The sequence below is a fragment of the Pteronotus mesoamericanus genome, unplaced genomic scaffold (genome assembly GCF_021234165.1).
Source record: "Pteronotus mesoamericanus isolate MK-2021 breed Mesoamerican mustached bat unplaced genomic scaffold, CSHL_Meso_final contig_657, whole genome shotgun sequence".
In the NCBI taxonomy this organism is placed as follows: Eukaryota; Metazoa; Chordata; class Mammalia; order Chiroptera; family Mormoopidae; genus Pteronotus; species Pteronotus mesoamericanus.
Window position 1 is genome coordinate 15,906,798 of NW_026555229.1, and position 15,125 is coordinate 15,921,922.

The 15,125-nt window shown below is 47.5% G+C and overlaps 1 protein-coding gene across 1 annotated transcript in view; it reads right to left on the minus strand.

Moving 5' to 3' along the window:
- The window catches only part of GFRA1 (GDNF family receptor alpha 1), a 186,802-nt gene that overhangs the window by 20,916 nt on the left and 150,761 nt on the right, over positions 1–15,125 (minus strand). Inside the window, exons 5-7 of the mRNA XM_054581229.1 lie at positions 10,895–11,004; positions 7,877–8,011; positions 3,893–4,074 (exon numbers count right to left, since the gene is read on the minus strand). Coding sequence (XP_054437204.1) covers positions 3,893–4,074; positions 7,877–8,011; positions 10,895–11,004 — 427 coding nt within the window. The remainder of the gene's footprint in view (positions 1–3,892; positions 4,075–7,876; positions 8,012–10,894; positions 11,005–15,125) is intronic.

Below are 15,125 nucleotides of genomic sequence, written 5' to 3' on the forward strand. Positions count from 1 at the left end.
ACCGCACTCCCGGGGGCCGGGGCCTGCCTCTTGTCACCTGCTCATCCCCGATCGGTCCTCTGGCCTCCAGTGATTCTTTCCGCCATTCTTCACCTAAGTTATCCTAAAGAGATCACGAAGCTGCAGCAAGTTGTGCTGGCCAACTTTCAGTCCTTCCTCGAACATACCCTGTCGCCTAGAACGATGGCAGGAAGCAATCCAGCTCAGACATGAGCTTTGTGTTGTCCCATCATTTGCATTCCCATGTTCAGGAAGAAGTGGGCAGCCTCTTCTTCCTCATCTTCCCCCCACCCTTTCAGCTTTATTGAGTTATAATTGACAAAAATTGTATCTATGTAAGGCATACAATGGGATGTTTTGATATATGTATACATTGTGAAAGGTTTACCAGAGTCAAGCTAATTAAGACATAGTTACCACTGAGGGTTGTGAGAATAGTTAAGACCTACTGTCTTAGCACATTCTAAGTATACAATATTTAATGTGCACCCAGACTTTATTCATCCTGCGTAACTGAAATGGTGTACCCTTTGCTCAACATCTCCCCATTTCCCCCACCCTAGCCCCTTGTAACCAGCATTCTACTCTGTAAATGAACTTTTTTAGATTCGACACGAACCTGGAAGACATTATGCTGAGCGAAGTAAGCTAGACATAGAGAGACAAATGCTGCATGACCTCCTTTTCTATGTTTTACTTTCTTTTCTCTGTTCATTCCTGATTCAAAGAAAGAGCTCGGGTTGTCTAAGGTCATGGAACAAGGCAAAAGTTCCTGACCTTGGAACAAGGCAAATGCACCCTGGCTTCGGAGCCAGAAATCCCGGCCCTGCCAGGGAACTGCTATGTGAGCTCAGGTAAGTCACTGGCCTTTCCCTGCCTCAGTTGCCTCACTGGTGAAAGGGAAGGATGTCCATCACACCTGACTCAGGCTGCTGTAAGAAGGGCACAAGGCAGGTGAAATTTTTAAAAATAATGAAATACACGATACACCTGTTGGTACGAACTCACAACAGTTTTCCCTGGCATAATACCCCACCCCAGGAGAGGGCCACCACCGCCATCTGCTTCCTGATGGGGAATCGGGCATCGCATGTGACATCGGTAAAGCGCCATCCTGGAGCGCTCACTCTGCCCCAAGCACCGCGGCAAGGCCTCGCTGAGCCCTCCCAACCCCAGCAGTCGAGGGTTTCACAGACGAGGGAGCTGAGGCTTGGGGAGGCCCTGATTCCTGTGGAGAAGAGGGCCTTTGCTGCCAAGCCCCTGCCTGTGACCCTGCCTCTGCCCCTGCCTCACATGTGCAAAAATCAGGAGTCACCTCTGGGGGCAGGTTAAGGTTTTGTGGACCCGGAAGGGCTCCGTGCAAGGGAAATGCTGTTTAGCTGCGAGAGATGTGGACTCCGTGTGAGTGTCCCTGGGGAGACAAGGGTGGCTGTCACCTCGCTGCTCGGGAGTCCCACGCCTCCTTTCCCCTCTGCTGAGAATGTGAATGGCAGACTTGCCATAAACACCATGCTTTCATTTTATTTTGCCCCTCGGTTGATGAGGCCCAGTTCCCATCGCTAATACAGGAGAAGGAAAGCCTCTGTTTCTTGGGAATAGAGCTCATGTGTCCTCTGACGTTGCCAGGGCAACCCCACAGCATACCAAGTCCTCCGTGCAGGGAGGGGTGACTGGGCAGATCCGTGTTGGAGGCAAAATATCGTGTGACCAAGCCATGCACAGTGTCATGGGAAGCAGAAGTCAGGCACTGGGTGGGGGGTTGGGGGGGTAGAGAGGGGAAAGAACACCTCCTTTATGGCTGACAGGCTCCTCTCCTACTCTGGGGGGGAACTCTTAATTCCGTGGCTGTCCAATAATAACTATTCTTCTGCAACGGCATCTACCGACTTAGTCTGACCTTCCAAAAATGTTGACGAGCTGTATCTTGCCTACTAGTTGTGAGTCCGCTGACAACAGAATTTTTATTGAATGCCCATCTTCACGAAGTTCCCAAAACACAAAAGGAGCTTAATAAACAGGCTGAACGCGGCCTCTGACTACGATCAGGCTCTGGGCAGCGAAAAGACCCAGGCTGGGCTGCATCAGGTGCACCTCTCCTGCCGGTCGGGAGCGCCTCTGGCCGACTGTTAGTGCCTTAGGGCGACAGGGTCCTATCCCTCGCCTGCCCACTTGTCTTGGCTGATGCTGGGATCTGAGTGGACCCAACAAGAACAGAAGGCGGAGCTTGGAGGACGCAGCACGCTGAGCTTCGGCCAGAGCTGAAGAAAAGAGACTCAGCCTTTGAAAAGCTGTGTCTGGTTCTAGACCGACCTCCAACTGGCTGGGGGACTTTGTGTGGGTAAGTCACTCCCTCGCCCTAAACCTCAAGTTCCCCCTACAGGATGCCACGGTACCCCCGCCCCCAACCACCAAGTTTCCTCCCGGTCTGGCACTTTCTGCACAATGCCTCAGAGATGGACGTGCTCGAGAACTGCTTTAAAAGTAGGAAGAACCTCTGACTGACTTGAGGCTGTGTGGCTGAGGGTTTGTATCAGGGTGTGGAGGCCCAGGAGGACGGAGGACAGAGTCCAAAGCTCAGACAAGGGGCAAGGAAGGTATCCAAGAAGAAGAGGGGCAATGCAGGAGCGAGAAGGTTATCAAGCGAATCAGAAGTAAAAAAATCGGCCCCAACACGTCTTAGCAGGGGCGCAAAATGAGAGTGGGTCAAGATGGCAACGGGCAAAAGAAGGCTCTGGTACGCATTCCGGTAGGACTGATGCTTAGCAGGGGATGAGGGGAGAGGAGGGATGATATATTCCAGTGACAAGTGCAAAGTAGGACAAGTGTGAAGACACGGTGCTTGGCAAATGTCCCGTTCCGCAGCACAGCAGGAGGCAGAAGTCACCATGTCGTCACCGCTACCCCACAGTGCAGGGGAAAAGAACGCGAGGCCCCCAAGTCCCCCACACTGGTTCTGTGACTTACCAGCTCTGCTGGCTCGAGCGCAAGTGTTACCTTGCTTGAGGCCCCATGTCCTCAAATGAGAAAAAAAGGCTGAGAGCACTATCAGACAGCATCTCTCCCGCAGCCGCCAGGGGGCAACATCTAAAGAGGCCAAGTGCGCGAAAATACTTGGTGACCATATAAGCACGTAACATCTTGCCAAACAGCTGAATACTCATTACTATGGAACAGTCCATAAAAAGGCAGGATAAACACCCTGCTTTGATGAAAGTCAAGAAGCCACTGTTAGTATCGGGTGGTCCTGCCCTTAGAGATCTGGATTAACCCCAAAGAAGCCTCTGAGCCACGCTCCCTGGACACAAGGGGTTCACACAAGGGGTTTGCAGGGCAGCTCCTCACAGCTCCTCTCACTGTGGAAGAGCCTTTTCTTCTGCTTCCTGAACAACAAGCTCCTACGGGACTCCAGGTTGGAGCTAAGACTTCATTAGTAACACTGTCTCTGGTTTACCTAGAGATACAGCTAAATCATTCTGTTTAAGTGGCAGAGATGGGGACAAAACCAAAAGCTCCTTTCTTTTCAAGATACTGCTGCTTTGTTGAAAACACAGAATAAGCATAATAAATAAAAAAAAAAAAATCCAATCTAGCTTGACGACAAACCTTAAGGATCTATGTGCCCAGCAGCCCACCCTCTTATTACAAGTGAAGTCACCAGGGGCAGAAAGACAATGCAGGGGACTCAGCCAAAGCCACACCCCTAGTAAATGGCCAACGGTTCCAAGGTCCACCTTTCTCTGCACTCTAGGTCACTTCCCAATCTTCATTCATCATGGTTAAAGTGCACCTTTAAGATTCAAACCTGGGCATCATTCGCCATCTGTCTCTAAAGAAAATGAGCCTGTGTCCGGCCGCAGTGAGCTCTGACAGGGAGTTCAGCCCCTGCTCTTACCTGCAAGTTCGCACAAGGTGGTAAAACGTGAGTGGGGATTTCATTCTCGGACCCTGCTGGCCCCAGGGGTTGGTTCTTGACCCGGAAGGCTGCGGTGGTGGTGGCAGTGGTGGTCTGAACGGGGAGGGCTGGCTGCCACACACTGACATCGGAGCCATTGCCAAAAGCTTGAATCGCATTTTCTGTAGTAAAACAGGAGGAAGTCCAATGTCAAAGTCAAGCAGCCAATGTGCCAGACAAGCTACATAAAGCCGGAGGCGCACACTAGAAACTCTGAATGCAGCACTGGACTTTTCTGACCAAAACCCATCCAACTGTATACCCTCCGTGTGCTGAGAGCCAGCCACTGGGTCAGATGTTCAAAAATCAATTCATTCATTAAACACTGAGCTGGACACTTAGATGCTCCAACTGCAGCCCATATTTAATGTGTTCCTTTTTCTGCGCCAAGTCCTTGCCTTGAAATACTCATCAGTTGAGCCCTTTGAAATCCAGCCTTGGACCTGTTATTTGGGGTCACAACCACTGTGCCATCTTCCAGGAAAACTTTTGTGCTCTCTCAAAATTTGATACTAAAAGCAAACTCACTGATTTTTTTTTTTTTTTAAAAAAAGAAAAGCATAACATCCCTAATTATGAGACTGATGTGACTCAGTGGCAGTCACATTAATTTGTCAGGCAGTAAAATCAAACAGCAAAATCTGTGATTCAGGAGGACAGAACAGCTACTCGGAGGCAGGCATTGCTCAAGTTCCAGTGCAACTCATTTCTTTAAAGGAAGGATCTACCCGGAAGCTCAGCAATAGTCTAGTAGAAATTTAAGTAAGATTATTTTATCCCTTTCTGCTCCCAGTCTTCTAAACAAAATCTGCATAATTAGGTAAAAGCAGCCCTGCTTATATGAAAAGTTTAAAATGGAAAACTTTAAAAGCTTATTGCAAGTTCATGGGATTAGATTGTTTGTATGGCAAGAGTAAATTGGTTGTGGCGTTCCCCTCCCCCAAGTACATAAAAAACAGTTTAATCAGGTCTTCAGGGATTTGGCCTGGATTTAGCAATTTCTTTATTTCATATTCATTGTATAAGAAATCAAACTCCTCCATTTGGGACCTGAATGTGCAAATTGTTAATATATGACTCTTAGCTGGCATTTTTCGATATACAAGGCAGAATAATTTCAGCCTAATGTTCCTCTTAAAAATGACATTTTATTCTAAAATTATTATCCTTTAAGTTCAGAAAATTGGGAACTTGTTTTCTAACAAGTTTACATTTTTAAGGCTGTAAGAAACAGCTTCAAATTAGTACACATGCTTTTTATGCTTTTAGCCCTATAACGTGACCCAACGGGTGGGTGAGACAAAGAGAAAGGTATATAGGGGACTGGATTCCTTGAATGACCCAGAGCAATGGCAATAAAAGAACAGCACAACTTTCCTTTTTTCTTCTTACGATGTGTAGATTCAAGAGACTGCTCTGCCATTCATTGAAACTACCTGTGCTTTTCAACGTGTTTGCAATGGCAGGTGGGGAGGCTGTTCAATTGCTTATTCATTCATAAAAATGTCAGTGGAACTTCTACTACATTCCAGGCACTTCTCTGTACTGGGGAGGCAGCAAAGAACAGTGACAACAATGAAAGACAAAAGCCCCTGGCCTCAGGGAGGTCACATTATGCTTAGGAGAAGATAAGTAAAATATATAATATATTAGATGGTGAGAAATGCTTGGAGAAAGTGGAAGCAGGTAGGGTACAGGGAGCCCAGGGGGAAAATAGGGAGCCGCAGTTTAGATGAAGTGGGGAGAGAAGGGAAGGTGGCATATAAGGGAAGACTTGAGAGGCAGTAAGAGTCACCTCTACCTTCAGCTCATTTTTCCTTCTCTCTTCCCCTAACAGCTGTCCTACACTTTGGAGTAAAAATGAGTTTCTCCCCACCCGCCACCCCAATAACAATAAGTAAACAATAGGTTGGAGTGGTGTTTGGGATAGGGGAGTCGGGTCTAAAGTAGGGTTGACTAATTTGAGGAGAAAAGAATTGGATTATTGCACTTGGGTGGGAGTGTACAAATTCCAATTCCTTCTACTCTAGGGCCTTTGCCAGAGACTGAATCTACAGCACTGTGTTTTTGGTAGGCTGTGCCCCTTCTAAACAAAGTATAAATGTAATGACTAAAAAATTCTGGCTGACTTTGGTCCTTGTTGAAGACCAAATGCATTTATTTCTATTGGAAAGTCATTAGCAATAAGATACCAGACTATTCTCCCTTTCACGAAAATATTATTAAGCAGGGACAACTTTAGTTTCTCTGTGAGAGAGCAGTTTTTCAGCCAGCGTGAACGTCTTTTCTCACGCTGACCTCTATTGTCATTGCTTTATCTTCATTAAATCTCGTATTCTGCCAGGAGAGCATGCAGGATGTGAAAAAGAGGATATAGAATATATACCCTTTTTTTAAAAAAAGTCAAGACCAAACAAGAGGCCCATAGTATGCTCAATGTCTTGGCAAATGACGCCATACTTGAGACTAGTTTTGTGGGTTAGAATTTCATTTAAGTGTCCAAAAGCTTTAGTTTTAACGATTTGGTTACAGCCACTTGATTCAAGTACCTAGAGAGCAAGTCATTTAGATTTGTCTTTTCAACAAAGGACACAAGGAGTAGGTTTTAGAAAAGCTTTTCCAATGTGCACATGGCAAGTTGTTAGATAATTCTTTAGAAATCAGCCACCGTACAGCAGTGCCTCATGGAGAAAACTGTCACCTGACATCTGGCCTCTCAGAGAGGTGGCTGAACCCTGATTCCTAGAAACTTGGTCCACACCTGCCACTCGGAAGTAATACGTGGTCCCTCATGTTCAGGTGTATGTTCTTGTTCAAGGGGCCCTTCCACAGCGGGCATGACCAAAAGTCCTCAGGGGACAGGGCGCTGTGGAAGAAGGAACTCAGGCAGTGGATCCTGTGTTTGGCATGGATGGTCTATGTGAAGACCAGCCATTCATTCAGCTGTGAAATGGAGATGTAATACCTCCATCTCCCAGGATTCTTGTGCAGATTACAGAAAATGAGATAATGTATATCTCAGACTCCCTGGAGAGTGAACTGAAGGCACCCGCTACATTCACAGTGGCTGCCACAAAATGTGCGCGAGGTCCCCAGGCATCTCAGCTGACCTGCCACCTGTAGCGCGCACACCTCCGTGGATGGAAGGGAGACCCGGCATAGTGCTTCTGAAGTTCATCTGAAGAAAGTTCACACCCGCACCTTTTTTCTCCATCTCTCCCGCTTTGGGAAACATGCTTCCCACTTGCCTAAAGGATAGTGCAATGATAACTGGGCCTATATCCAAGGAGGAGCCCCCTTCCCTCATAGGGCCCCTCTCCGCCTCCGGAGATAACCAGCCATCCTGAGAGGCTCCTGGATGCACGGCCAGCTTCTCCCACCTGAGAATGGTTGCTTCTCCTCTGAGCCAACCCAGACATCATGGGGGCTACGGATGTTAACTTCTGATTTTTCTTGGAGAGCCTTTAGAGGCCTACCCCCACCTAACTTGTCTGAGCATCTCACATTGTATATTGCACATTTGGAAGAGACTTGATGCTGGTTGCCAAGATCAAAATTTGGTTCACAGGCCAGTTCTCCACCCACTGGGCCACACCAGCCAGGGCTTCCAAGATCAAAATTTTATCAGTGGGTACAAGTGTTCCTTCCCACAAAACAGACCCTCCGTTATTGAACTCTCTCACTCCCCTGAGCTTTTCTGGGTCTCGGTCTTGGCAACACCCCGCTTATCACTTGCTGTGTCCCCTGCTGCATGACACAGCGGGGTCAAAAGATGCTGAACACACTGTGAATGGGGGGCGGGGTGGTGCGGGGGTGGTGGGGAGAGAAGGCAGACTCGAGAAAGAAGAAACACAAGAAACACAGAAGCAGGGCTTGAGCTCGGAGAGGAAAACGTGTTTGTTTCCTATTTTGTAAAAAACTTACTAAGACACGTATTGTCCTTGAAGAAATTGAGAAACTTCGAGCACTCCTCCAGGTCATTCCCACTGTTGCTACAATCACACCAGGGGGCCACGCTGAGGCTGCTGGAGTCGATATAGTTGGGGGTCATGACTGTGCCTAAAAGAGGAAAAAGAAGGTGTTTTGTTCTTGTGTGATGATATGGACTCTTCTACAGCTTGAAAAGAAACAAATGTTCCTTTGATGGTGGATGCACCGTAGATAATTACAAGCATTGTGTTTGCTGAGTGGGAAATTATGTTAAGCAGTGCATTTTCTTGGCCATTTATCTTGAGCACATAAAATAATTTACACATTTACTTAAAAAATTATAACAGAACTCCTTGAGCTGCACTTAGGGTATTTTTTTTTCCCCTGCACAAATGGTATGCACGTCATGGAGTAGGAGAGAATTAACTTTGAATGCATGAGTTGCCAAATCCCTTGCATTTTCGTGCAAATGTCATTAATCTTCATAAATAGATAGAACTGGTTTTACATATCTTAAAAATCCTTTTAGGACTTGGAATCGGCTTCCCTCAGAAGCAAATGGCTTCTTTGGAGAAAACAAGGGAAGCTTCAAAGCTCTCCTTATGGGTCGCCCCACACCCCGAATGGATATAATGAAGTCTCTGCTCACCAGACTCCAATTGATTTAAATAAAGTCTTCTAAGTCGTGAAGGAATTGGAAGCAAACACTGGAAATTCCATAAGCCGACGGCTCCTAGAGCATTGTCTCTATAGTCCTCAAAAGTCCTCAAAGAAACACTGGGTGGTCCCTCCTGCCTACATCTCCCCTTGTTTCTGGTTTTTATGATGAGTTCTGTGCTGGCACAAACAAACAAGGCATTTATACTTAATGCAACCCAAATGTCTTCCCTGGGTGGCTCACACCAGGCAATGCCTACTCATGCCAAGGAGCCTTCTGTGTTGATATATTTTGTGGAAGTAAGAAGTAATGAGTGGTCAGTGAGCCACAGGATACATTGGATTCACAAACAGAAAACAATTCCTTTGTAAGCTCTTCTGGGTCAAGGGTGCACCTTCTTTGCCTTACATTCCTTACTGACTTGAACTCAATTATATGCCATCATACCCTAACGTGAGAACTTGGACCCTAACAGAGAGGGAGCTCCAAGTCTGGGTGAAAAAGGAACTGAGCAAAAAGGTTAAAATGTATTCACTAAGCATACCTGGCAGCATCGTAAATCCCTAACACATGGAAGAGGAGGGGCAAGCTTTGCCCTCAAAGATGTTAGAACGCAATGACCAGTGTGGAGGGAGAGATCCAGACCCAGGCCCAACGGAGAAATGCATATTGGTCTGTAGAATGCATTACCTTGACCGCTTATTCCCCTAAATGATAAGGCTTTCATCATCCTGGTGATTGTTTGCCTTGGCCATTCAGGGTGGATTTAATGAGCACCTGTGCCGGGCAGGATAGGGACTAAGGTGTTAATAGCAATTACATCTGGGAGCGGACTTGCAGGTCCTTAATACTGTTTTCTTTGGGCTTCTCTGTGTGTTTTTGTTAACGTTTTTACAATAAGCATGCCTTAATTACTTCTGTTATTTCTTAACCTGTAATTCCATAGTTGGTAAGTAATCCTTCCTCGGGACTAACTTGTTTAAGAAAGAGAAAGAGCAAATGCCAATTTGGAATACTGACTTAAGGAAGATACACTCATGGGGCATATTGATAAAAATGGTCAGTAACAGCCCTGACTGATGTCACTCAGCTGGCTGGGCACCATCCCGCAAATTGAAAGGCCACCAGTTCAATTCCTGGTCAGGCTATATGCCTGGGTTGTGGGCTGGTCCCTGGTCAGGGTACGTGTGAGGCAACCGATCGATGTTTCTCTCCTTCTCTTTTTTTCCCTTCCCCTCTCTCTAAAAGTAAGTAAAATCTTAAAAAGAAAATGGTCAGCAACTGCTAAAAGGTATCACCCAACAGAGCATAGGTATCCTTTCAAAACAAAAGTGGGACGCGCATGCAGACACCTGTAGTATCCCTGCATGATGCACTGCCGTTGATTTTTGTGTGGCTCTTGCTGAAGACACTCTGGTGACCAAGAATTCAGTCGGTGCTGTCCCTTCTGGTGAGGAGTTCTTCCTGCCTGGAGCTCTGTGTGATCCCGGCAAGAACACACACTCTGGCTGAGCCAGTACGCTTCTGACCATCTCGCTTTCCCTCTCCCTCCACAGCCTCCACGATGCATTCATTCTCAATTATCAGTCCTGACATTTGTGCCCTGTCACTGAGGCTTCTGCAGTCCCTGGAACCTAGAGCACCCGCCTGTTCTCCTGCCTGCCACGCTTACCCACGGGCACAAATTTGCCTCAATTCTGGCTCTCTCCTGGCACCAGGACCTTGTTGAGTTGTACCACCCTCCGGAATGCTGAGGTGAACCAGGCTCTTCTAACGCCTCAGGTCTTGAAAAAAAGTGCTGTTTCTGCTCTGTCTGTTCTCAGGGAAACAATATGTAGGCTAAATCACCCCCTGCGCACCAGGAGCTGAGTTACCAAGAATGTTGACGGTGAGGAGGATCCCAGTAGTTTGGGGTTTTCTTTCCAAAAGGCCATTTCTGGGAAACAGCCTTTTTGATTTCCTTAGAATGAATGACTTCTAAGCTCCCTTTCTCCCAAGTTCCTTAATGCAGTGAACTTGCTTCGCCTCGCTCTCCTCTTCCCTTGCCAGGGTTGTCCATACTTTGGTTCCATGCGGTCAGTTCTCTGACCGGGATGCTTCATGCTGCTGTCTTTCTGCTCCTTCATGATCCCTGCTTCCTGCCTTTGCCTTTGTGCCTGTCCATTGGCCGCTATTCTCCCTTTTTTTTTTTTTTTTTTTTTTTTTTTACAGGCAAGTCCTAGAAGCCTAACATCTATATCCCAGCACAGAGGGTCACTGGGAGATTGCTACTTTCACAGGTAGTGACAGGCTACAGAGGCCACGAGTATTTGTAAACCAGATGTTTCTCCGGTCCTGCTTCTCCCTGATCTTACCAATAAGCCCCGAGTAGGCGAGGAGGCAGTCCGCATAGTTCTCCTTCAGACAGCTGCCGACAGCCCTGGACTCCGGCTGGCAGTTGGTAAAAAAATCAGCGAGGCGAGATCTGCAATAGGAAGAAAGCAGGGAGGATGCTTTAAAATATCCCGAGCCTCTAGGCAGACATAACGTTTCCTTATTCCTTGGTTGATATGCCTTTTTCCATCCCCCCAAATACAGAAAACGCAAAGTCTTAAAAACGTTAGCATCTTGTCTCACACAACCCCCAATCGTCCCCCGCCCCCAACCCTCTCCCACCTGTGCGTCTGCTTATTTGCAGAGAAGTCTTCAGGGCCTACGACTGGAGAAATCTAGATGCTTTGAAGTTTCTATCCAATATTTATTTCTGCCTCGACTTATTTGCATCTTTAGGAAATATGCTTCTCTACACACTCAATGGAGATCCACACTGGGAAAATATTTACTTTATACAGAAACATGTTCCTGGCATCAAAACAGGCTCCTGCAGCCCATCTGCTCCCGTAATTCCTACTGGCTTTAAAACTACATGTATCAGTCTTGTAAGCCATCTCTCGTCCACCAGCCCAGGGGTCAGTGGTTACTCTGGCCAAGTGACAGTGGGGAGGAGCTTGCCCTTCTGGAACTGAGGGGAAAGGCAAGGGGGCCCAGGGAACGCTCCCTTTGGCCGTGGCTTCACTGTCTCTGATGGGGTGCGGCGGGCTTGCGGCTGCAGGTGGTGCCAGGAGGGTCTGCTGATCAGAATGCGGCACCTGTCTGCAGCCTCGGGATTCCCCAGGCAGCCCTGGGTGCTAGTGAAGGTGAGGGGGGACCCAGAAGTGGACAGGGGCCGCCAGCACTCTGGTCTGGGCAGGGAGAGACCTCTGTGTGACCAGTGGCTGTTTTTCAATCTGAAGAGGATATTGTTGGAGGAATCCTGACTGGGAGCCGGGCCCCCTCTGAGGTCATCTCGGCAGACAGCAGCTCTGTTTCTGTGTGAAGAACACAATGGACTGCCAGAGAATTTAAATTCTCTGGCAATTATGGCAGACAATGAACGGTTGTCTCGGCTTGCTTCTCTTTCGCTCCTCCGAGTCGGCAGCCAACAAACCCAGTGCTATTTGTATTTCTTTCCAGCCAAGGAACTGTATTTACTTAGCATATTTTATGGTATAAACAAGCAGACAGAGCAAGGTAGGATGTGTGATGATCACAAAGGTTTGTAAAAGGCCTGTAGGAAGCACAGCTGTGTCCCTTCATCACAACTTTCAGTAGCAGGGGATTCAAAGGTCTGATGAAACCCTCCCAGCTCACAGCACATCGCAAAGGCTGTGCCGTGTTCATGCGAGATCGGTCTCTCCTTGAACCCTTGTAAACAAGACGTGTCTGAGCCTCCCTATCTGTGCTGATCTGGTCGCTCCGTATGCTGTGTGCCTGGTTCCATCGCTGTGAATCCCCGGGGCAGGTGCTGGAGCTGCTGGGCTTTCTCACACAGCACCTGACACTCCTCAGACAGGCCCTGTAGATGGCTTCCCAGGCAGGGCCATGTGCTGAAGCTAAGTGACTGGCAAAACCCTCCATCTTGGACTTGGGCACGCCCGCGTGCGCGCTCCTGGGTGTCTCCCCCAGTCTGAGCCCCACTGGTGTTTTCTGACTCTAATTGAACACACTGAAGCGCATAAAACCGGGCCGTTTTCTGTAGCCTGGTGAAAGGATTTATTTTTCAGAGGAAATCCCTAAAGGTGGCTCAGGCTTACTCAGCTGGCTCCAATGGCATCCAGCTTGGAATGAGTGTTAATTTCAGAAGTCTTTTCCTGGCCGTGAAAGTTAATGGTCTAGCGGCACTGGGCTTCTAACTCTGCAAAAGTTGACTACGGTTCAGGCCTTTCAGGCTCCGTCTCTGCACACAGCCCGATCAGCTCTCTGACCTGGCAGCCCTGTGCTCCCGGCCCGGACGAGAGGTTGCTCTGTCTACGTGTCTCCCTGTTTCTCCTGCTCTCTCGAGTAGACTATTAACTGAACAGCACTGTGATGCGGATTACTGTCTTTCAGCGCAAGGCTGCTGCCACCAGACTCATTTTGCTTAACAACCTCAGAATTGACTCACAATTGGACTCTGGAATGAAAGGCTAATTGAGTCAGTCTGCTGCAGAGAGCATAACCCTGATTGAGAGGATAAAACTACAGATACGGCTCCGAGCAGAACATCGGGCAGGCTGGTGTTTGAAAGATAGCACAGATCCTGGCCCGGACACAAGCCTGGCCAGTGGAGGGAACGAGGGCCTCCGAATAATTGGGAGCATGTGCGGCTTTGCTGAAACGCTGCCATCTCCACGGTGCCTTCCTATCTTGGACCCCACGTGCCATGACATTTCTGTTTGGAGACACGGTGGTCACTTTATAGAACCACATTTTATAGAGAGAAAAAAGTGGAGTAAGAAGTTCGCACAGTGGTGCAGTGGAGCCGGCTCATTACTGGCTGCCTGGTAAATTTTCAGGAATTGTATGAGTTGCTTAACACCATTGTGGTAGCTTGTAAGTGGCCTTGGTGGGAGTATTTACACTATGGTAATCAGCAAACACTACAAATCAGGGCTTTGTGTCGTTCTTGGGGAATAGTTTTTAAATATTAGCTAGCACAACCCTGTTTAGGAACCAGTATGATATGGTCAATCCCACTGATAAAGCATATGTCACGGCTTGGGAATCAGTTCCAGTCCTTCCTGGGCAGACATCCCCTCCCACCCCCAGTTACCGTTGGCTGAAATGAAACGACATAGCGCCAATTAACTTCCAGTCTTCAGTACCTGCCAAAGAAAGGAAACAGACCTCCCCAAGAGATGCTTATTTCCCAACATCTTCTCTTACCAACACAATCCTCTTAAATCTCTTAAAGCAACGGGTGCAACGGTTACATGTATTGACAAAGCAGCTAAATTCATGTCCATTCCATTGACTGAATGATGGATCAAGTGCTTGTGATCTAATGATGAAAAATTCCCTGTCCCTGAATCAAATAACTCACAGTCTAGAAGCTGAGAGAAACAAGTAGAAAGATTGTAATAACACTGTGTCTAGTTCCTGGTTAAAAAAAAAAAGTAATAAAGGGAAGCAATAAAAATAGCTAATTTAAATGAAGTATTTAGTATGTGCTAGATATGTCTTTACACGCTGAATATTTTTTTCCTGCCAAGTCTAACAAGGTAGGACCTATTTTACTCTCCTAATTTTATAGATAAGAAAACCACAGCCTAGCCTGCTGAGACTAGAGCAAAATAATGAGCTGTAAAAGCAGGATTTAAAACCACCCATTCTGATCCCCACAACTTAAGCTTTGAACATTGCATACCCGCAGAAGCTGGGTTCAGAGAGCCCAGGATGCTGGGAGTGAGATTGGAGGATGTGTAGCATCTGTCAGGTAAAGGTGAAGGAAGGTATTCCGGGCAGAAGGAAGAGGCACATGATTAAGTAACTATACTCCTAATAATCCCAGGGTGACAGCAGTGCAGTGTCTGTACGTGCCAGGCACTGATCTAAGGGCTTGACCTATAGTCACACATTTAACTCTCGCAACAGACTTTGTAAAAGATACTATGAGCTTCATTTCACAGATGAAGAAACTGAGGCAAAGAGAGGCTAAGTCAGTCCCTCCAGGTGGTAGCAGAGCTGTTTGGTAGAGCTGGAATGTGACCACAGTCAATCTGACTCCGGAGGTGGAGATCATTCTCAATCACCACGCTTAACACAGGCATCATCCAGAAAATGGAGCCATTCACTGGGGATGGCAGGGCCACAGGATGCAAATGCTGAGTGACGGAAGACGGCGTGGGCAAGATCGCACAGAGCCTTGAATGACCAACCCAAGAGTTTGGATATTACTTTACAATCAGGACCACTGAAGGATTTTAGACCGAGAAGTAACATGATCTGATTTGCTTATCAAGAAGACTCTTGGGTCTTTCAGTTGTTCAGCAAAGATTTGCTTCACTGTTCTAGCAATGATGGGGAGAGCAGGAAGCCGGCCAAAGATGGGAGAAATGGGAACTTAGGAGGCTGCAGCCAGCAGTGGGAACAATGGGAAGAATGTTCCCATTGTTCCAGAAGGAAGAATGGAGGCTGGAAGGGGAGGGAGAAAGGATGCACTGAGTGGTGGGCACTGCTCACAAAGAAGTCAAGACTGTAGGCAGGAGGGGGCAGAGTGAGGGCATGGACAGCTCGGCAGACCGTGGT